At 35.4% G+C, this 23,561-nt stretch overlaps 1 protein-coding gene across 1 annotated transcript in view; it reads left to right on the forward strand.

Annotated features, from left to right (window-relative positions):
- The window catches only part of LOC136028707 (muscle-specific protein 300 kDa-like), a gene marked incomplete in the record, with an annotated part of 463,479 nt that overhangs the window by 346,289 nt on the left and 93,629 nt on the right, over positions 1-23,561 (forward strand). Inside the window, 4 exon segments of the mRNA XM_065706609.1 lie at positions 1,280-1,876; positions 13,898-14,206; positions 16,760-17,023; positions 18,691-18,820. Coding sequence (XP_065562681.1) covers positions 1,280-1,876; positions 13,898-14,206; positions 16,760-17,023; positions 18,691-18,820 — 1,300 coding nt within the window.

Genomic DNA, 23,561 nt, shown 5'->3' on the forward strand with positions numbered 1-23,561 from the left:
TAAAAATAGTGTCATATAATTATTTCATCCATTTCTTTAAATTCGTTTATTTATATTAGCCTAGGTCAATGAAATGCGATTGCATCATATATTCTTTGGATGAATTGATTCTTTATTGCTTTGATTGGTTAGAAAAAGACGTGACGCGTCAATCCATCTAATTACCTGCTCTTCAACTTGCTAGGCTCACTCAAACCATACATACCGTTCCATTTTTATGTTTGCTAATCATGGCAGGCACGTATATAGAGATTTATATTAGAGTTGAGTAGAAAACCAAGTTTCATTTAAATTATAGAAAATTAAAGGGGACAATGTTCAATATCTTGAAATTAATCGGAAGTGGATACGAGCTGCTTATATATGGGTGGATTTAAGCGGGAGATAAGACCCGACAATTTGCTTAACTGATGATAAATTAATGATTTCATTTTGAAGCTATTTAGCCACGCTTCTTGGAATATCATTATATATCTAACTTTAGTATTACCCATCAAAACCTACGATCCATATTTTCAACAAAGGGGGAAACACCCCTTAAAAGCCAAGGAATCTTATTGAAAATCGCACCATCAAATTCATCAGAGAACTCTACTATAGAGATTTCAATTTACCATTTTCAAAAATGCGTGTTTATCAATTTGTTTGTTTTTCCCAGGGGTTATATCATTGGAATATCATTATTTGTCTAACCAATATAATCCCATAAAAATTTATAAAGATAAAAAAATATAAAATTAATTTTAAACACGTATACATTAATTTATTTTGTGTTTTGATAAATTCCTTGAAAAAAATCCATAAATGCGTGAATCGCATGGAATATATCTAAATTATAGGAAAAAACGTATGGCAATGCCTTAGTTCCCCCCCCCCCCCTACATTCGTACTTGTCTCCGCAACTGTCATTTCATTTCAAATTTGATGTAGAAATTAGAACATTCCTATGATTAAAAAAATAAAAAGTTGATTAAACGATTGAATTTAATAAATAGTTGATAAAATTATTAACAGGGGGTGGGGGTGAGTTGTTCCTCAGTTACTGTCATGCCCTGTTAAAATGATGTCAGATTTTGAAAATTATAAAATAAATCGTACACAGCGTTTAACACGGTCAACTTTTTAACATTTTCTATTGTTTGGAAAACCGGTTCTGAGTAAACATTGTTAATGGTGAAACTTTTAGTGCAATATATCTTTTATGAAGTCCACTTAAAAGATGGATTTAGTTTACTAGTATCCCAGATAAACAAAATACTACACAATTTTTCTTTTCTAGAAAATCTCGGTTGAAATGCAACTGCGTAGGGAGGAAATTGATGAAGATATTAAAATGTTGCTCGAACAGGCATTGAATCACCTCCCCCTTGCTGATGTAGAAGACCTTCGTATTGAAGTACTGGACTGCTATGGTCGGCTTGATCATATGAGTAATTTAATCGAAAAAGCAACAAGTGAAGACATTTCAGATATCGAGGAATTACGCTCGGTGTTGATGGAAATACAAAATCGGTTTTGGGTTCTTGATCGACCTCTGGATAATGAACACGAGCTTACCATAGTACGAATTGAAGTACGCTTGCTTCTGCAATTAATTCTCAAAAAGCAAGAGCTCCTTCAGCAATTACTTAACAGTGCTGATAATGATGATAGGGAGCTTGTTTTTTTGAGTTCGATATATGAGGAGTTACAAGCTCAGTGCAAAGCATTAGATAATCAATACACTCAACTTTGTCAGGGACTTCGGACACTACAGAAACAAAATTTTACAATTGACTTGTGGCTGTATGACTTGAAAAGAAGATTGAGTAGATGGACAAGTTTCATTACGAATCCTGATGGTAGAATGGCTTTAGATGTTCTGCGTGATTGTGAGGTAAGAAATATGAATTAAAACTTATCATTCTTGCTCGTAAACGGTAAATACAGTTAGACAATTTCAATGGAGCTCATTTCCATGCTCCTGAAAATGTATCCACGTAAACACGAAATTAAAATGGTAATTGTAGAGTTTTAAAAAACCTTAGGAAAATACATCCAAAATCCTTTAAGTCTTTGGAGTAGGAGTCAATTACTTACTTACTTTTTGTACTTGTGGCGGGAATCAGGCGTTTCCACCTCGCCCGGCATCGATGATCTTAGAGACCTTCTTGGACCATGTTGTTCGATCTTGTGCCAGCTGCTATGCAAAAGCAAGCCACTGTGTTGACCATCTGTGACCGAATTTTCTGAACCCCTCGATTGGTTCAAGGTCTGACTTGGCCAGGTTCCACCAGTTATTCCTCTGTCCTCCTTGGTGTTTCTTCCAGTAGCTAATAGCCTCAACTAGAAGTATTTGGCGAGGCAGGTACTCTGGCGGTTTCCGTAATACATGGCCCAACCATTTCAAACGGCGTTCTTTAATAGTGAGCACAACATTTCTCTGAATATTGCACATTCGATGTATATTCGCGTTGGAGATACGGTCACGTAGCTGTACTCTGAGAATTCTTCGCAGACAAGTATGCTCAAACACCTTAAGTGTATTCTCTTGCTGTAGTTTTACCGACCATGTTTCGCACCCGTAAAGGAGAACAGTGCGGACTAGTGCCATGTAAATTCGAACTTTCGTTCGGACACTGATTTATTGGCGATTCCATAATGGTTTCCGAAGAGAGGCAAAGACTGTCTGCGCTTTCTGTATTCTCTGTTGGATATCAGCGTCGGAAGATCCGTCAGTACAAAGCTGGGAGCCTAGGTATGTGAAACGGTTGACTTTTTCCAGCTGAACTTGGTTGACAGTTAGTGGGAATGGTACTGTGTCATGGTTAATAGCCATGAATTTCGTTTTCTCTGTGCTGACTTTCAAGCCGATCAGGTCTGCCCAGGCCACAACGCTGTCAAGCATGTTTTGGGCTTCTACAGGGTCTGACAGGAGGCCAACATCAACCGCATAATCGAGGTTATTCGGTGAGAGATTCTGTCCAATCTGCGCTCCTGGATAAGACGATAGAGGATTTTCAAGCACCCAATCGATGCAATAATTGAACAGAGTCGGAGAGAGGACACACCCTTGTTTTACTCCGAACTCAACCAGAAATTCTTCGGTTTCATCGCCATAGACTCTAACTCGGCTCACTGACGCGTCATAGTATGCCTCCATCAGTTCAACAAACTTCAACGGCATTCCGTCATTCTCTAGGATCTTCCAAAGTTTCTGGCGAGTGACAGAGTCGAAGGCGGCAATGAAGTCCAGAAACATCAAGATCAGGGGTATTTTGTACCTTTCAAACTGCTGGATAATGAGGCGAAAGGCGAAGATATTATCAGTACAGCCTCTACCTGGTCGAAAGCCGGCTTGATTTCCTCGAGTTATTACCTCCCTTGTTTCTTTGAGGCGGTCCAAGAGTAATAGGAGTCAATTAGACGCTGAGGAATAGCTTACAGTACCTCAAATCTGATTCAAGTCTGCTATGTATGTACATTCTTTGTTGGTGTAAACTTCCGGACAGAGATTGCAAACTCTTATGATTTATAAACTTATTTTACTCAAGGGGTTTCCTAAACTCTAACTCTCGTGAATGCTTAGCTGGATATCAGTTTCTACCAGTCCATTGTCTTTCGACCTATCATAATTTTGTCTCATTTATGGGGGATTCTGATTAATCAGACCTCATCATACTTGAACCTAATTGCCTATATGACCGTGCGTGAAAATGGACCTTTGAACTAATAGAAACCATATGTTTTCTTCGATACATTCAGTTATTGTTAAAAAAGGACATCAAAAGTAGGTTTTACTTCCTTCCTCCCTTAAAATTTTCGACAATAACAGGGATAACAATTGAGGAGAGGAGATCCTCTCCTCAATTGAGGAGATCAAGGAGCCCCCTGGAGGCATTAAGGGACTTCCTTCTAGATTTTGATATTTGTGATTTCGATTATTCTTTTATTTAAAAGTACAGTTATTAGCATTTCATTAAAATGTTAACAAAGTAGGAACATTGACCCGCTATTTCGAAAACTGCACCCACTCCCCCCTAAAAAAATTTCGTGAGTTGAAACCCCTGTACAAAATATGCACGAGGGTATTTGTGCATATCTATTAAACAGTTCGTGGTAACATACTGTGAGTAAAGAGCGACTCGGCTGAATAGTCACTTAACTGTATTAAAGCCGAATCTTTATATCAATGGATGCATTGAAAGAATTGATTTTTATGCTGATTCCAGATATATAATTTTACTAGCTGTTGGGGTGGCGCTTCGCGCCACCCGAACACCTAGTTGGTGGGGCGCTTCGCGCCCCCCAAGCCCCCCCGCGCGCGTAATTCGTTACGCGCCATTGTAGTTCTGTCCCTGTGTCCCACCTGTGAATAGAGATAGATATAAATTTATGTTTTTAACTACGTAAAACATGTGAATATACAACATTCTTCGCTGTCCCATTGTCTGTGCATATAAATAGATTGTCAGGTTTACTGACTCTTGAACATGCAACATATAATTGTCCATGGGAAAAACAATCCGTATTCAGATCTATACCTCATTATTCTAATGATGTGTCCCTGTGTCCCGGTCGTCATTTATATTCCCTGTGTCCCGGTCGTCATTTGTGTCCCGGTCTGTAATTTCTATTCGAACAATCCCTGTGTCCCGGTCGTCATTTATATATCCCGCCTGTGTCCCCGGCGTCCCCGTTGTAGTTGTGTCCCTGTGTCCCGGTCGTGATTTGTGTCCGGGTGTCCCAGTCTGTAATTTCTCTTTGAGGTTCCCGGTCGTCACTTATATTCCCTCTGTCTCGGTCGTCATTTGTGTCCCGGTCTGTAATTTTTCTTTGAGTGTTTTTTTCTTTTTAGTTTTCTTTTTGTTTTTTACCTTTTTTCTTTTTTCAGTTTTCTTTTTCTTCTTTATTTTTCAGCGTCACTATGAAGTACATATCGACGAACCTTTGTTTTTTTTAACTTAAATCTGGTAGGCATTGATGACCTTATCCAAGTCAAAATCCCAAACCCAATCATCATCGCTATTATTTTCAGTTTTGATATGTTTTAACTCTCGCTGTCCAGGTGGATTTTCATCTAACTGCGCGGTTTTGCGTTCTTTAGCCGCAAGCCTGTTTTCTTGCTGTTCTTGTGATTCCCCGGCACGCTTTCTTTTCTTACTTTCTCTATCAGCCGCAAGCCTGTTTTCTTGCTGTTCTTGTGATTCCTCGGAACGCTTTCTTTTCTTACTTTCTCTATCAGCAGCAAGTTTTTTGGCATAAACTCTTTGAGCAGCTTCCTCGGCTGTTGCCATTGTAGGTTCTTCAGTCATTTTACAATTAAACATTTTTCCGTGAACAAATGTCTTAAATACCGTTAATGACGTCACCGTCATAGCAAAAATGACGACAACTAACTTCATGACGTCAGTCGACACAGAAACATGACGTCACCTGACAGACAGACACACAGACAGACAACTTATTTTTATATATATAGCTTTAATCTTGTATTATTAAATTTAGTCTTACCCATCAAAATCTAGGATCCAGATTTTCTACAAAGGGGGAAACACCCCTTAAAAGCCAATGAATCTTTTTGAAAATCACACCATCAGATTCAGCGAATCAGAGAACCCTACTATAGAGATTTCAATTTACCATCTTTAAAAATACGTGTTCATTTATTTGTTTGTTTTTCCCAGGGGTGATCATATCGAACCAACGGTCCTAGAATATTGAGAAAAGCTTCCTTTAAACGGAAACTTGAAGTTCTAGTGATCTTTTCATGTGACGAAAAAGACCGTAAGGGCAACTAGCCCCAGTCCCATGCCTCTTTTCCCTCCAAAGTTGTCCCATCAAATTTTGAGACAGATATTTTGTTCAGCATAGTTAAAAGATCCAATAATTTTGCCTTTTGGGATAACATTACTCCCCTCAACCCCTGAAAAAAGGGCTGTTAATTACGAAATTTAGCCTTTCTTTACGTATAATATATTGTTATTGGGAAGTATATAAATATTTTTTGGTTAGGAGCATGAAAAACCATTCTAGTTTTGGACCATGAAAAAATGATTAAATGTCGTAGGATTTGCACTTCCCGCCATTTTGACTATCATTAGACAAAAAATTGACATTTTGTGGCAAAAATTACGCAAAATGCCGCTTTGTTGTGGTATAGTATCTTTTTTACTTGAAAATATCATTATCTGCTCACGATTTATAAGAAAAAAACGGGTAATCACTGAAGCATTCTTGTCCAGTATAACTTGACGATTTATGAATAAACACGGAACTTCCTGCGCCACTCACTTCGTACTTTAGAGTCGTTATACAAGATAGGGGACTCAAAACCTCTTCTTCAGAGTTTTAATCCATGACGAATCGTTTAGCTCTATTAGAATTTGTATTCCAATTATATTGACCCATTTTGGGCAAAAATTGTGCACAAAATGGAAGAAAATCCCACTTTGCTGTAGCAAGATCTCTATTGTTACTTGAAAAAGGTACTACTACTACTACTACTAACAAATAACTGCACAACCAGGCCGCTCGAAGCCAACAGATATGTGCATGCTCCTCCTCCATCCTAATCTATTCAGAACTTCCCTCTTTAGACCCTCCTAATAAGTTCTAATATCCTTTAAACCCTTTCTCATGACACCTTCCCATCCCATTTGAGGACGAAATGTTTTCGTTGGCCCTAGATGGGTGGCCAAAAAGGAACGATCTTTGGCAATCTGTTATTTATTGTATTTTATCCTTTATCCTCAAAATGTGTCCTAGCCATCTCAACCTTTCTCTCAGTATAGACCTAAAAAGTGAACATAACCCCATTTTTAGCACGGCTTACTGTTTGAAATCCGGTCAGTTGATTGGGTTCCCAAAACTATTCATAATCTTGAGTAGCTTATCTCTAACTTTACAACCACCGTATTTCGAAAACTCATTTCTTACACTAACAGCATCTGATACCTTCTTATTTTTAATCCTTTTAGCACTGTCTCAACTCTTGCTCGCAAAATAATTTTCATTCACTTGCCTCCTCCTTAACCCCTCAGCTTCACCCTCCCGAGGTCCCCAAAGGGCCGTAAAATTGGAAGAAGAAGCTTTGTTGGAAGTTGTAACAATTAAGCACAAAGAGCGAGGGGTTGGGGAGGACCCTCCCTCTCATATAGGCAATAATCGATGTTCGTTTTTAGTTTTAATGCTGCTCCTCACTTTAAGTGTTTTTTTTTTCATTACTGTTGTTACCAAATCAGGTATGGTATCTAGAGTCTGAAATCAAATAAGGTTCACACGGACCTCGAGAAACTCGCACAGTCATTTAGTCGTGTTTGTATAACTGCACAGCGACAGCATTATATTTCTTGGGAGGTTTAGTTTAGAGAGTTTGAGCAGTCCTTGTATTTTGTCTTTAATGAAAACTTATTTGTATTTTGTCGCACTCAAATTCTACACTTTGCATTAGTATGCACGAACCGTCTAAAGATTGAAATGATTCTTATCGCCCTCCAAGTGCAACCTATCAATTTAGTTTATTTCGTGACCATTTGCATAAGTTTTTGTGCTAAGTTTGGCTTCTATTACCGGGTATCGGGGTCATGAAGGAGATGAGAAAATGATCTGCGAGATTTAATCGGAAATACATAAAAGCTCTTCAAGGGATTAAATAAGAAAAAACAAGTTTTTTTTAACTGCGAGTAAGGACCGACATTAAAACAAGCAAAAATTATTCCGTATATGAAAGGGGTTATCCCCTCCTCAATGCCTCGCTCTTTACGCTAAAGTTTGACTCTGTCACAACTCTACTTTTAAAACAATAAAAAAACTTTTTAAAAAAGCGTAAAGAGCAAGGCGTTGCGAAGGGGAGAACCCCTTTCATAAACGGAATAATTTCTGCTCGTTTTAAGTTTTAATGTCGCTCCTTACTTTCAGTTAAAAAACTTGTTTTTTTATTCAATTTCTGATCGTTTTTGAATTAATACATATGTTGATTTTGGCTCACTGCACATTAATAATTAAAACGAAATTTTTATTTTAATTTTTTTTTTTTTTTGGCTGAATGGCTTTCTCATAGTTTTGATCGGACTATTTTGACAAAAATGGAGTGGGGGTGGAGGCCTAGCTGCCCTCCAGTTTTTGATTACTTAAAAATGCAACTAGATTTTGTAATTTTTTGTAGGAACGTTTTTGTTAGTAATAAACATACATACCTTACGAATTAACTTACCTAATGAACTTCTATATTTGTGCATCTTTATTCCGAATAGGAGGGGTTTTCCCCCCGTCAACACCTCACTATTTACACTAAAGCTTGAATTTTATCCCAAATGCTTAAGAATGACGCCTGAATCTCAAGGCCGTAAAATAAATAGTTTAAATCACTAAAAATACTTTAGCGTAAAGAGCAAGGTATTGTGGAGGAGACGAACCCCCTTATATGCGTAATATTTTATGTTCGTTTTAAGTTTTAATGCTACCCATTACTTGTGAAAAAAATTTATCTATTTTCTCATTATTTTTTCTTAGTAATGCTAGAAAATCCTGCGCCTCCTTCATGGAAAATCTCTTCCCTCTTGATAAATTCCTGCGTGGAAAGATCGTCCCATGTAACCCCCTCCCCTCGACCTATACCCACCCCAACGCGAAAAAGTCACCCTGAAAACATTTGTACGCTTCATAATAACCATAACTATATGTAAATTACTCCGTATATGAAAGGGGCTGTTCCCTCCTAAACGCCCCGCTCTTTACGCTAAAGTTTGACTCTTTCTCTCAACTCTACCTTTTAAAACAGTAGAAGACTTTAGTGTAAAGAGCGGAGCGTTGATGAGGGAACAGCCCCTCTCGTATACGGAGTAATTTCTGTTCGTTTTCAGATTTAATGTCGCTCCTTACTTTCAGTTAAAAAAAACTTGTTTTTTTTTTTATTTAATTTCTGAAGGTTTTTGAATTAATGCATGTTTTAATTTTAGCTCTCTGCACATGAATAATTAAAGCGAAATTCGCTTTTTTTTTTGACTTAATGACTTTCTCATGGTTTTGATAGGACGATTTTGAGAAATCGTCTCATGGTTTGATGGGAAGGAGGCCTAGTTACCCTCCAATTTTTTGGTTACTTAAAAAGGCAACTAGAACTTTTAATTTTTTATGAACGTTTTTATTAATAAAAAAATACAAAACTTACGAATTAACTTACGTATATTCGTATGTATATTCCTATATTCGTATGTTTTTATTACGTATATGAAGGGGTTCGCCCCCTCGTCAATACCTCACTCTTTAACCTAAGGTAAAAATTTGTCAAAATTGCTTAAGAATGACCCCTGAATCACAAAGGCCCTAAAATAAATAGTTGAAACTACTAAAAATACTTTAGCGTAAAGAGCTAGGTATTAAGAGGAGGTGCGTAATAATTTCTGTTCGTTTTAAGTTTTAATGCTGCTCCTTACTTTCAGTTTTAAAAAACTTTTCAAATAATGCCAGAAAATCCTGCGCCCCCTTGATGGAAATTCTCTTCCCCCATGACAAATTCATCCATGGAAAGATCCCCCATGTAACCGGTTTCCCTCAACCTCTCCCCCCAACAAAAATCCCCCTAAAAACGTCTGTAAACTTCCCAATAACCATTACTATATGTAAACACTGGTCAAAGATTGTAACTTGCAGCCCCTCCCACTGGGACTGTGGGAGAGTAAGTCGTCCCCAAAGACAAAGCTATTGGGTTTTTCGACTATGCTGAATAAAATAGCTATCTCAGAATTTTGATCCGGTGACTTTTGGAAAAAGTCATTGGAAAATGACCAATGAGCTTGGGAAAATGACCCATGCTCATTGGAAAATGAGCGGGGGAGAGGGCCTAGGTGCCCTCCAATTTTTTTGTCACTTAGAAAGGGCACTAGAACTCTTAATTTTCGTTAGAATGCGCCCTCTCGCGACATTTTAGGACCACTGGATCGATAAAATTAACCCTGGGAAAAAAAAAATAAAACAAATAAACACGCATCCGTGATCTGTCTTCGGGTAAAAACTACAAAATTCCACATTTTTGTAGATAGGAGCTTGAAACTTCTACAGTAGGGTTCTCTGATATTCTGAATCTGATGTTGTGATTTTTGTTAAGATTCGATGACTTCTAATGGGTGTTTCCCCTTATTTCTTAAAATAAGTCAAATTTTCTCAGGCTCGTAACTTTTGATGGTTATAACTAAACTTAATGAAACTTATATATATAAAATTAGCATTAAAATGTTTTTCTTTTGATGTAACTATTGGTATCAAAATTCCGTTTTTTTAGGGTTTCGGTTATTATTGAGCCGGGTCACTCTTTACTACAGTTCGTTACCACGAACTGTTTGATAACTGAATTACAGGTAGGATTGTCCATTTTGAAAGAATGTTAGTTTTAGCTACAAGAATTTACACCGATTACAGAAATTTCTTAGATCGGCCTTTTGAGACGTCCATGGCATTGATGCGTCCGAAGCAGAAAAGGTGAATATTACCAAAAAGGTTGATTATAATAAAAGTACAAAATTTATTTGATAACATTAATTAGAAGTGCCAAAAATTTTGGGAAAATTTAGTAGTTCGGGGGCGGAGAGGGGCTCTGATACCCTCCTACGCGTATCCCTGTCAGCTGGCAAAACCAACTAATTTGTCATTTTATTACAGTAGTTTTCTTAGACCAGTAAAAGCGGCTTAAAGGACAGCCCTTTTCATGGATAATTCTTAGATAAGATAAAAGATAGATAATAGATAATTCATAGATAAAATAATTAAGAAAAATTATCCTCTAATGTCATTTCTATCAGTTTTTTTCTCCAAAATTTGTAAAAAATAATAAGATAAAACTAAAAAAGTGTTCAAGGTAAAAGAAGAAAACATAAATGAACTTCAATTTGATCTTCGCAAAAAACAAAGCAGTGAATGTACATGTACAAAAACTCCAGCCGCTATATTCCTCGAATAATTTATAACAAAGAAAGTTTTTCTGGTGAAAGTGAAGAGCAAATTTGAAACTGAAAAACGAGCAAAAACTACTGCTTTCTGCTTCAAGCAACAAATTTTTGAAAAACTGTTTCAAAAAAATTGGCTCGTGATATTTTCCTATATTTGTAGAATTTTGAAAAACTGGCACTTTACTGAAAACATAAAACCGATGCAATAAAACAGAAACATTAAAAGGAAAATCCTTAAGTGTCACGCAGAAAAACAAAAGAATAATTCATAAAGTTCTCAATAGTCATTTACTGGTCATGAAATCAATAAGTTTAATGACAAGATTTTACACCTCTAAAAAGCTCAAGAACGCTACTACATATACTACTGCTACCCGCTATCTATTACTCCTATTATTACTAAGCTAAACATAAAAACAGTTAAAGTGCAGCCGGGTTCTGAGATTGGAACAGATACAACATATCAGGGATGGAATTTAAGTTTAAATTTTCTGGGAAAGTTGAGAGTGCTGTAAAGCTATATCCAAATAAACTGTGTGTATCCAGATTGTCGAAAGGGAGTCTTATCAATAACCCAGGAAAAATTAAGGATATCACGTTGGAACTTCAAGTTATATTTTTGGGGATGTTAAACTAAGTCAAAAGACTCTATGTATATCTGAACTATCAGTGATATCTCAGGACTGGCTAAGGTATTAGGTTAAATACGTCTTGGAATCTTGAATCTTGATAATTGAACCAAACCGAAATGCACTATGTGCTTCCAAGATTGTCAAAAGGTTGTACAAGCGATGCACCAGGAAAGGGTAATTGAATTAAGTTTAAACTTTCAGCGAATATGGAGGGGGATGGTTGATTAAATATGTGTGTATGCTCAGGGCTGTAACATAATGGGGCTTAAAATTCCGTCAGCTATATAGAACCACATACATTATACAGATTTTCAACCCGCGTATTTGAATATTTTTCCGTAACCATCAATCCAAAGCGTTAAAGTACATCTATTATTGAAATTTGTTACAAGTTTTTTTCCAACATATGAATAGTAGCCTAAGCCAAAAACTAAATTCTTATAGAGGAAAAACCGGGAAGATTTATAAAAAAAAAAAATTTCCATTAAAATGGCTATGTCAATTAAAAACGAACAGAAATTATTTTAAAACAAAACTTTTTTCCAAAATACAATTTTCCAAAAAAAGTAAACAGCTACATTAAACCAAAGATAAGCAGAAAAAAAGTCAAATAATTTTTCATGCGAAAAACTACCATAGATCACTATCAGTAAACCTATGAAGCCCATACCGACAATAAATTAAAGTAAATGACGAAGTCAAGCTCAAAACGAGTAGAAACTACCACAAAAAGGAGTAGGGTTTTGCCTCTGTGTTCTCTCAGAACGTAGATTGTACTTTACTGAAGGCAAAATACATTTTAAACGTATCCTTTTTTATAACTTCAACCAATCCAAGACTATTAAGACTTTCAGAAACGAAATCAAATAATCAATATAAATAACTGTATAAATATTAAACTGGCTGTCCACGTTCATTTGTTCTTTTCAGTAATATTAGTTATGATGGTGATGTTTTTTTGTCTGTTTTTTTTTTTTTTATGTTATGAGACTTTCAAAACACCTAGCTCGAAATTAAGATTGTTATGCAACTCCGGTAACGAGTTTTATGTGCGAACAAGTTTTAAGCGACGTTGAAACCGGTCCGATGAAGATTCCTTTTTATTGATCTGTATATACACAAAGTTTTGTTTTGACTACCTGCTAATGTCCTTGTTGTTGTTGGTTGACGTCTGAGCGAATCAATTGCAAATTAAATGTCCTTTATCAGTTATTATAGTGATAGCAACTCGCTTAAAAATGAAATATTTTTATTCACCTTGCTACAAAAAATTACCCTATTCCTTAGTGCTGCCATCAAATCGTAAGATGCTTTTCTGAGCGAGGACCCCCCCCCAAAAAAAAAGAAAATCTTAAATTTCCTCTTTTTCATAACTTTTCTTTTTTAAATTATCGGATTCATTTTTACTTATGCCCACTCCCCCAAAAAAATACCTTTGTATTTGTTTGCTTCGTATTTGTTCACTGAATTATTCTAAGAGTATTCGTTTTACTTTCCCCGCATTCAACATAGCTTATTGAAATATACTGCAATCGATTAAAATTAGCTGTATTGAATGACCAGATTGTCTCTGATTTCGGTAAAATTCTAGTTAATTGACTTCTTGCTATCTTGGAAAGGGTTTAGATTAGGAAAATGAAACTTTCAGGGATGTGTCTACAGGCTAAAGTATGTCCCGGGAAGGTATTTTAAAGTACCCACCTCTACTCCTTCTCCCCCTAGAGGGCCCTGAAATTAGTCTACATGACAGGTCTATACCTATTGAAACTTTGACAAAACAACATTTTACCTTAATTTTCAGTTACTAGTTGCTTTTTCTCTGCCTTTAGTTCTGAAAATGCAATTCCTGTTATTCGAGTAGAATTTTGAGCCATATCAATGTTTTTTTTTCAAAATTTAGGAAATGTATTTGCATATCTTTAAAACTTCATAAAATGGAATTGAGCAAAGCTATGAAGCTGAAAATAATTTTGTTGTACTTCAATTAAGCAGAAGACCTATTTTGTAAGGTTTCACTTTTATAACACACATATTTTTAAAGGTCATCAAAGGTCAGGGCCCTCTAGAGAGAGAAGGAGTGGATGTAGTTGCTTCAAAATACCTTCCCGGGACATACTTTAGTCTGTAGATTCATCCCTGAAAGTTTCATTTTCCTAACCTAAACCCTTTCTGAGATAGCAAGAAGTCAATTAACTAGAATTTTAGCGTGATTTCCTTACCTAATTACGAAATTCATTTAATTTTTCTCTAGTTTGACCTGTTCTAGGAACTAAAATAAAAAAGGTAAACCCGCTAAGGGTGGAACTATCAGCGACAGACCTTGATCAAATTTATCTTCAGGTGTGTAAATACAAGCTTTTGGCAATCCGCAACTCCAGCGAAATTCAACGCAAATATTTGGAATCTCTGCCAAAATCCGATTGCTACGTCATTCCAGAAGCAGATGATAGTGATTATTCAGTTCTTGAAGAACAGATCAGCCAGTTAGAAGCATTAGCGAGATCAAAAGCTGAGGAGTGGGAAAATGAAAGAAAGACTCTTGGAGAAACTAGAGGGGGAGTAGAGCGAATCAATGTAATAAGAGAACTTGTGCTTTTAAGAGGAACAATCAATCCGTTTAGGATAAAAAGTGCCATAGGAAAACTCTCGGTAAGTAATTGTTTTATGTCCCAAGTTTTTTTTGGTACTTACGTATTATAGCAACCACACTGCTGTTCTTGACCTGTTGTAAAACCTGTTTTTCTGTTTGCATTTGGATATAATTAGCTTAGCCTGAGTGAGATAAATTACTATGCAGTTATATTTCATTTAAATGTGTAATATATAGAGTTGGTTAGGTATTTAATATAATGCGTTCTGGGCGGCCTGCTTTCCACAGTTCTCTGTTTTAGTCTCCCTAATTCGGTTACTAAAGTATTAATTTCATCATATCTTGGTATAATTCGGTGTATATAGACTAACCTAACTTAACTTTTCGAGTGTGTTCGCTATAATACATAAGTCGTTGTTCTACCACTAATGTGATCACCTACACTTGCCACTAACGAGCCAATTACCCAACACTAATTTTTAGTGTAAATCCTAGGATTTAGCAATGCGAAGATACACTAATCAAAAATTAAAATAACTCTTTTTTTTACTTTTTGAAAAAATTCTTCTGGTGCATTTAGTACAATACTAATGCATAACCAATCAAGATCGACCTTATGCTCGAGGCATTCAAATTAATAGCGATCATTCAATTCACTGACAATTAAGTCAACAAAGCCAGCTAAAAGTTCAATTCAAAAAGCTTTCATTCAAGTAAAATTATTCATATTTTTTCTTTTTGATTCATGATGTGTCATTTATTAGAAAGCCACCACAAATTGCCAGGAAGCAATTAAAAAGTATAAAAAAGGATCTTTTCTTTTATGCTTGCTTTGGTCCTCAGACATAGAGCACGAGGACCAGGAGGAAGTAGTCAATCAGGACTAGTCCCAGTTCAAGAGGGGAAACGGAGTCTTAAAAGTGTAAAGAAAAAAGATTGTAGCGCACTTCATGGTAGATCATGATCGGATTGCAGGAATTACATAGAATGGAAAAATGATGATAATTTGGAGAGGGAAGGATAATCATGCATTAACCATTAAATGTCCCTCCCAAGAATAGCTCGGAAGAGGCTAAGAATGACAAGGAAATTCAAGCTCAGCTACGTTGATCTAAGTTTTTCATGTATTATTGTAACTAATGGTACATTAGCCTGAGCCCTATATCCGAATTCTTTTTTATGTATTGAAACAAAGTTGTAGCCTAATATCGATCTAATACTCTCAGCTGTGCGGCTAGAAAGGGGAGAAATTGGATGGTGAAGCTTCTCCCGAAGAAATCTTCCTAATTCAGTCCAAGCACAGTTTTTTTTTCCTTATACAAATGTTATATTAAGACACTTCACATAGTTGGTCTGTAAAGAAACTGACAGTTCACTTGTAAAAACTTTGTGACTCTAAGACTTTTGTTCTTTTTCTTGCTTAAGATTCCACACAGGAACCAAATTTAAAAAGGGGAGTTTAAAAAAGTTTAAAAAAAGGGGAAGTATGGGCTTTCATTTTGGCATACGCTTAAGGAAATTGGCATATTAAGGAAATTTCCCTTAATCGTTGAAAAAATACGTTCTAGATACAAACGAATGAAATTGAAGCACTCTTTTTGGATTTGGTTGGACCATTTATTGATGAATATTTACGTGTCGTAGCTGCTATGTCTTCATTTAAAAATATTACCATCAATAGCACGTGAATTATGCCCGAGTCACGCATGTAGATGAAAACAAGAATGCGTACCACTGCGGTGCCAGTAATGCATCCGTAATTTTGCGAGTGGGGCTATGTTTTAAACATTAAACTTTTAAACATAATTTTAACGACTGACCGATCAGAGCTAAATTCAAGGATTTGTTTTTATTTTTATTTTATTTTTTTTTTTGATTAGAAATCATTATCTTATTTTCATATGGTGGTACACAGGAGGCTCTTTAAACCAATGGCCCTCACTAAATGTTGACAGTTTTCCGATCCCGCCCAAGGTTAATAACCTCATCTTTATATTTTGCCGTTTTCTTGGGGAATCGGGTGTAGTTTGAGAAACCCCCCCTAAAATAAATCTATTCGTTGATACTGAAACTTTGTGCTGAAATTTTTAATTTTCTTATATTTGAAGATGTACAATTTCCTTTAGAAACTGAACTATAACGAGAAACTGGACTATTACGCCTATTTTAAAATAATGAAATGCAATGGACGTAAGGATATTTAGTTAAGCATTATGTTAATTTCGTTAGTAGTTTTAAATCTGAGTTTTTAAAACCACCCTTTGTTCAAGAAGCTTATTACAATTAATTTTTGTGATTTTTGGAGTTCAATAAGCAATTAAAACCATTGAATTGCACTCAATAGCATGGACGCCCATAAGGAGGGGCAGGGGGCCCCATCCTCCGTGCCATTTACACTTTGCATTTTTAAATGGAAAATCCTTTGAATAAAGTGAATATGAATATTCAAGGATAAAATTATTTTTCAAACCCCCACCTTCCCTAAAATTCTGCTTATGGGTGCCCATGCTGAATAGTGCTTATTAAAATCTATTGATTTCTTGCTTATTGAATTCTCCGAATAAATTGCCCTAAAAATATGTAGTTTTTTTTAATGAGTTTTGTTTTTATAGGAGCTTCAAGAACAGTTATCACTACAAGAGGAAAGATTATTTTCATTGGAATTTATTTATGACTCTCAAGCTTCTGAAACGCTTAAAACTAAATCTGCTCTCATTCGACAATCTTTAATAAAAATTCAAGATTGCTATGAAGAATTGCTGTTGGCATGGGATAAGTCAACTGTTATTATACGAGACATATCTGACTGGATATTATTTAAACAGGATCAGCTAAAAAAAACATCAGGCCAACTACCCGAAGGGGTGCTTTTCCAGGTAGGTCCTATCTATATATCTATAATTAATTTCTGCAACTTCTTTTTCGAAAATAGGCCAATGGTCTCTTGGAATCGATATTTCTTTGGTAGATCCGAAGTGAATTTTGATTGAAGAGATTGGTCAACGTTCTTCTACAGTTGTTCTTGGATGTATTTTGAAAACCCAATAAAGTACTGTTCTTATTGGCTTATAGAAGCAGAATGAGCTTTGGCCTCTAATCTCGGCATTTTCGCAACCCTGCTGGAATTGGTGCATCAGACTTCTTAACAAAATGTAACAAAATTTATTAAACCCCCAGATTTCTACATGTAATTATGGCAGTTGTAATGTTTTCTGTTTTATTCCAGCATGAATATAGAAAACACAACAAATCCAATCAGAATTTAGCATTTGGCCACCACAAATAAAGCAAACCGTGCATTAATTTTTTTTAAAATCTTAAATTCGAAAATTAAGATTTATTTCTTGACAAGCAGTCAAAGGATATTCAATAAATAAAAAAAAGAAAAGAAAAACTAGCGCTTTATGAGAACTGATCTTGAAGTTTTGAGAGAATTGAAATTGCAGACTAAGATGTTTTAATTTCATTTATGGTCAAAGACTATTGAGAGCTTTATAAATTAGTCCTTTATGTTTGTTTTTGGGTACTCAAAGGACTTTTCTGTTCCGAATCGTGTTTTGTTGCATTAATTTTGTGTTTTTAGTAAAGCTCTGGTTTTTCAGGGTTTACAAATTTAAGGAGATATTACGGGTCTGTTTATTTGAACCAATATTAGAGATATATCGCATAAACTGCAAAACAATAATTTTTGCTCATTTTCACTTTCATCTTCACTCTATTCTTCCATTCAATTTTATTATTTTTTTTTTAATAAGTTCCGTTCTATGGCTCTCCTTATGCTATAGTAGTCCGATGGCTAGCTCCGATTTTACGAAAAAGGGAAACTTATGGTTTTGGTCCATTTCATGGACTCAAGGTCTTTTGATCCAGATTTTTTTATGCTTTGAGGTTTCCTTGGCCCGAGGTGCGTCTCTAGTAAGTTTCAAGTCGATAAAAAAAGAATTTTTTCTTCAAAAGTGTTAAGTCATCGACGACTTTCAGTCTTTGTTGGGAAGCCCAGGACGGATTTCACTGATATCGAAAATATTCCAAGTCTGGCAAGTCCTTTTTGTCTGGGCTGACTGAAGTTGTTTCAAGTTTGGTGACCTTTTTGGTCTGGAAAGGTCGAAAATACTCCATGTCCAGTAGCTCCTTTATGTTTGGACTGATAATTTTCACCCAGATTGTATTGTTTTATTAAAATACTGCGCAATTTGTTTTTAAAAATTTTGCAAATTTTCTGAAAACACAGTTTCTTTTAATATATTTATTGTTACAATCAAAGCTTAGCTTATCATCACCATGTATTACCATTAATGGATTAAAAATTAAATTGATAGCTCATAACAGCACTGAAAACACAGTCTCATTATTGTAGACTCTAAGTAGTTCTGAGCATACTGTCCCCTGGATTTTGTTATTTTTCAAATTTTACATAGCTTAGTATCTCTTACATGATCGTGGCTTTATAGAAGAGAAGGGAGAACAACCTGTAATTTAAGTTAGGTGCTGTTCCAATTTTTGTTAGTGCTTGTTATCTACAAACGAAATTCTTTTTTTTTAGAACCAACTTGAAGAGTTGCAAAGCAAAAATGACGAGCTTCTATGTGTAGACAATTTAATCCAGGAAACTGTTGAGAGCGTTCACAGAACATATCAAGAAAGGATGCCTTTATTTGATACGGATGCTGAGGGTGAGTTTTTTGTTTTTATTATGCTCCCCTATAAATATCTTTCAAATGCATTGACCCGCTATTGAGTATTTCGTTAGTGTTTTTGTGCTACGAATCTAGGTGCTATTTTGGAGAGTTATCGGCATTGCCAGTTTTGGATGGTTTGCAAGTTAGAGTGACTTTTTAGAATTGTTAGTAAATGAACCGTTGAAGGAACGATAATATATTATTTATTATTATTTTTAAGCAAGTACGCATTTTTTTAGTGGGGGAAGGAGCATCAAAATAACAGGAGCTTGTAAGATTGTATGTGCTAAAGAAAACTCCTAAGATGCTTAGGCGTGGCTTGTTGCTAGACCTCCCTCCTCTAGTGCATGTGTGGCCTATACATTACCATGCAGCTGTAACATTTACCTATTAGATTCTTTTGCCTAGAAATGGAACTCTTGTTTTTATATTGTGCTATTGTTTTATTCTATCCATTGTTGTCGTATATAGGCTTTTAGGCGTTTCTGCGGTTTAGTGTGAGCGCTGTTGCCAGATTGAGCTAACGTCTGCTATGTGTGCTATCTAAAAACTTATTTTGGAGTTAAAACTTAGAAAATCAGCTTTGGTTAAACTTCCTTTTGTGCTTGAGCACTTGGGTTTAGGTTGACTCTTCGCAAATTAAGTCACATCAGAATTTAGAAATTAAACAAGGGTTAGCAATTTTTATTTATATAAAATAAATAAGAAAACCACAAAAAAAGTCTTTCTTATGAAAATAAACAGTGAAACTTAAGTTAAAACGACCATAATTTATCTCTTCTAAGCCTATGCAATCAATAAAATAATGTATCAATAAAATTAGCGTCAAAATACAGATTGCTGAAGTCCCCTATATTTGTAGCATTTTACGAACTAAGGCTTCAGTGAACCACAAAATCCAACTAAAAATCAAGAATGATGTTTCAAAAATTCCTAGCATACACTTAACATTCTCGCAAAAAAACGTGTTATTTTTTTTAGCAAAAAGGCATTAAGCAGGGTACAAATATTACATTCATTAATAAGGCAACTTATTTGTCTCACCAGATTGACATCAAGACGTAGCAATATATAATGCTGTACCATGGGGATATTTCTTAGTATCACTCACAATCTAAAACTAATAGACCCTTCTTAAAAAAAAAAGAATCCGGAAAATCAGTTATCTTTGTCTATACTACGGAGAATTTCGAGTCATGATGTAATTTCTGAAGTTAGTTTGTAAACATAACACAGAGAGCTTCACTTTGAATTTATCTATAAAATAATTATGGGTTCTCCGTTTCATTACCAAAAATAAAGCATTTTATTGTATTGGGCTCAGCTTTCAGGAGTCATTCCAAATTAATTGATTTCTAGCCACACAAATATCCAAAAAGTTTTTTTTTTTATTTGATATAGCTGCCTTACATTTTTATTGTACAAAAACTAATTTTGTGTGTGTTTTCAGCAACGACCTAGGTTTGCAGAACCCAATAGACAGTCAATATAGGCAGTCAGTCTGTTTCAACTCATTTTATTTATATGTTGCACAGGCTTATAAGTGATAATTTCTGTTCGTCTTAAATTTCAATTTCGTTCTTTATTTTTATCAGACAATTTTTTTAATTTTTCTAAGTTCTGTTCCTTCGTAAGAGAACGGTATAACTGCCTCATCTTGGTTTTAGCAATCATCCCCTCTTTTTATAAGTTTCATTGTAAAGTTTGGCAATCTCTATTTTAGAATATGCTTTGATAGCAGTTGGCCAAACGTTGGTATTTTCTCTAATTTTCTTTATTTACTTTCCAAGTACTAAAAAAAAATTGTATTTTTTTCATCTTCCAGGGGGTAGAGGTTTCTCAGTCCCACTTTCCCTCCACATTAGTACCCTTGCTACATGGTAAAGATATCTTTCTTGATGGCTTGGCAAAAACGGATGTTTCTAGGCAGTGGTGTCAACTCACGAAAATGTAGGAGATAGGGGGACAGATTACATTTTTGAATTCAAGGGGGGCGATTTTGTCACTTTCAATCTATTAAATGGAATACCTAAACGCTTTTTTATATAAAATGATCCCCGAAAGCTATTTTTTAAATCTAGGCCGGGTGCAAAAAATCGAGGGGGAGGCGCATCCCGTCCATTGATGCCCCTGGCTGTAGGCATATCTCCGAAAATAAATAGATATTATTTTCTCGATAATCTGTCCTTACTTCATCGGTGTTGCTATATCCAGGGTGTAAAAAGGGTTTATCTGCGATATCTCAGGAATGGCTAACGTTACTAAGTTGAAAATTTCAGGGAAACTAAATCAAAAGATTCGATGTCAATCAAAGCCAACCCTCGGATCACATTATATAATTTGTGAATTTAAATTTGAATCATATATTTTAGTTCTTAATTCCATAACTTGGAAAATTGGAGAAATATTCATTATATTAACCAATGATAAAATTTCGGTAATCAGAAACGAACAGAATTTTTTTTGAACTTTCGAAAAAAGAGTTTTACAAAGAAAGTAAACAACCAAATTAAACTTCAGACGAACAGAAATAAAGTCCTATAATAATTTAAACTGAAAACCCCCCAAAAATACAATCAAAGAACAAATAAAGCCCAAAACAAACAGAAATTAGATACAAATAATCATTGTAAACGTAAAGATAACTAATACTGATATAAAAAAAAAAATATTTAAACCACTATAAATAGGATTTTATTTTTCACTTACTAAGGGGACCGCAAGGGAAAAAATTTTCCCAAGAGGGAAAATTTTAAATTTTCAGTTAAGGTTTTAATACCATGGAGGTGCTCATGGTACCCGTGTTATATGTTCGATCCTTCCCATTCCACAAGGTGTCATGTGGAACGAGCTTATAACAGGTTCGTAGAAAAAGGAACTAGCTTTTAAATGAGGCATTAAACATATATGTGTGACCTTGCGATAACCACCAGGATCTGTCAAAAAAAAAATAATTAGAAATAAACAAATAAGACGAATCGTAACCATGCAAAACAAGTAATTTCCCTCCTTATTCAGGCTAGGGATAGGAGTTAAAACCACTAGTTTAGAGTTTTAGGCAATGATTTGGGTAAAAATTGATGTTTTGTCCAGTTAGTGGTTGAAAACGTCACTTTGCTGTAGCACCATCTCTTTTGAATACCTAAGAAGGTAATTGTCTGCTGACGATTTTTTTACAAGCTTGCTAACTAGTGTAGCATCTGTGTAATTATAGGTTGACAATTTATGAATAAAAGCGGGGCTCAGTGGACCGGATGTGGAGCAGATAAAGTAGGTTATTGCAGCAATGGTATCCGGAGGAGGGGTAGAGGGACCTGCGCCACTCTAAGATTTTTTTTGGCCCTCCCATTGATTTTTGAACAAATATCTTTTGCTGTGGTATTTCCATGGATAAAATAAAAAAGGCAAATTTGCCCCCCCCCCTTCATACTGAGAAATAAACCAACCCAATAAAATTGTTGAATTGGCGCCACTGGATTCTAAAACGTGGCTGAAAAGTCTTTTACCAAGTAATTTACAATGCTACCTTTAATGCACTTTCGAGTCTTTGTATTAATACAGAAATGGCAGCAAAAATTGTCATTTTTTGGTGCCATTTTGACCTTTGCGAAGGAGTTATTAATGTGAATTTATAAGAGGCACGTATATAGAGAAAGTAGCTTTCATATGATCCATCAAACATCTTTGTAATCTTGCAGTAGCCTCCTAGCTTTGGCAGAAACAGACATTAGAAATGAATGGTCATGCATGGTAGTCATGCAAAAAAAATTATTTTCCTCATTTTTCAAAACGGAGGGCTCAGAAACTTCTAGCCGAGAATTTTAGACCGTGCTGCGTCGATCGGAAACCTTAGAATTTCCCCTCTCTGGCCTTTAGACTCTCTTTGGAGAAGTACAAAAAGGTTTACTTATCATTTGGATCTTCTTCCCTTTTTGAGGGGTTCCATACTCTTTTTGGAAATTGCCATGAAGTTGTTTCGCAATAAACTTTTGCTATTAAGACTGACATAAATAATAGTTACCATTTCTGATTCAGCTTCTAATTTCAGTTTCTCTCACTTGTCGCTAGTTGCCTCAAAATTCACGAAAACAAAGGGAGCGCGGACTGTTCAAAATGTATTTTCAAAATCTTGCAATCATCACTGCAACCATAATTTTCACGCTCCTTTCCTCTCCTCTCCGGATGATGACCAGCCTTTAAATTAGTGTTCAAATAAAATTGCATATTGAAACTACGCAATGGTTAGTGCATTATGTCATTCTGTACGTTAATGCATACAAAATATGGAATTTCCATGTTTAGGCTGGATGATAGCCATATTTCTGGTTCCGATCACACTGAGCTTGAATGCTTACGATTTAGATTCAGTTAAATGATCAAAAATAGTGGATTACTCTGTTGATTTTGTTTGTGCATCTTAAATGCCATAATGAGACCCTTTATCAGATATTTTTTATCTCCTTGATAAGTACTTATCTTTCTTACGGATCGAAAGATCAATCATTGTGATTATAGTGCACAATCGAAATTCGAACGAAAGTGTTAGGAATTTACTGAAAACTCTCCTAAAAGAATTGAAGCAGTATTTAATAGTGCAAATGAACAGAAAAATTCAAAGGAATGCATTTCAAGGTCTGAAGAAGAAAAGAAAACTTATGTAAGCAAACAAACAAGGTAAACTTTAACTTCCTGATTGGTGGAAAGCTTATCTTTTCCCACCAATATATTATCTGAC

Source organism: Artemia franciscana, chromosome 1 (assembly GCF_032884065.1).
Source record: "Artemia franciscana chromosome 1, ASM3288406v1, whole genome shotgun sequence".
Classification (NCBI taxonomy): domain Eukaryota; kingdom Metazoa; phylum Arthropoda; class Branchiopoda; order Anostraca; family Artemiidae; genus Artemia; species Artemia franciscana.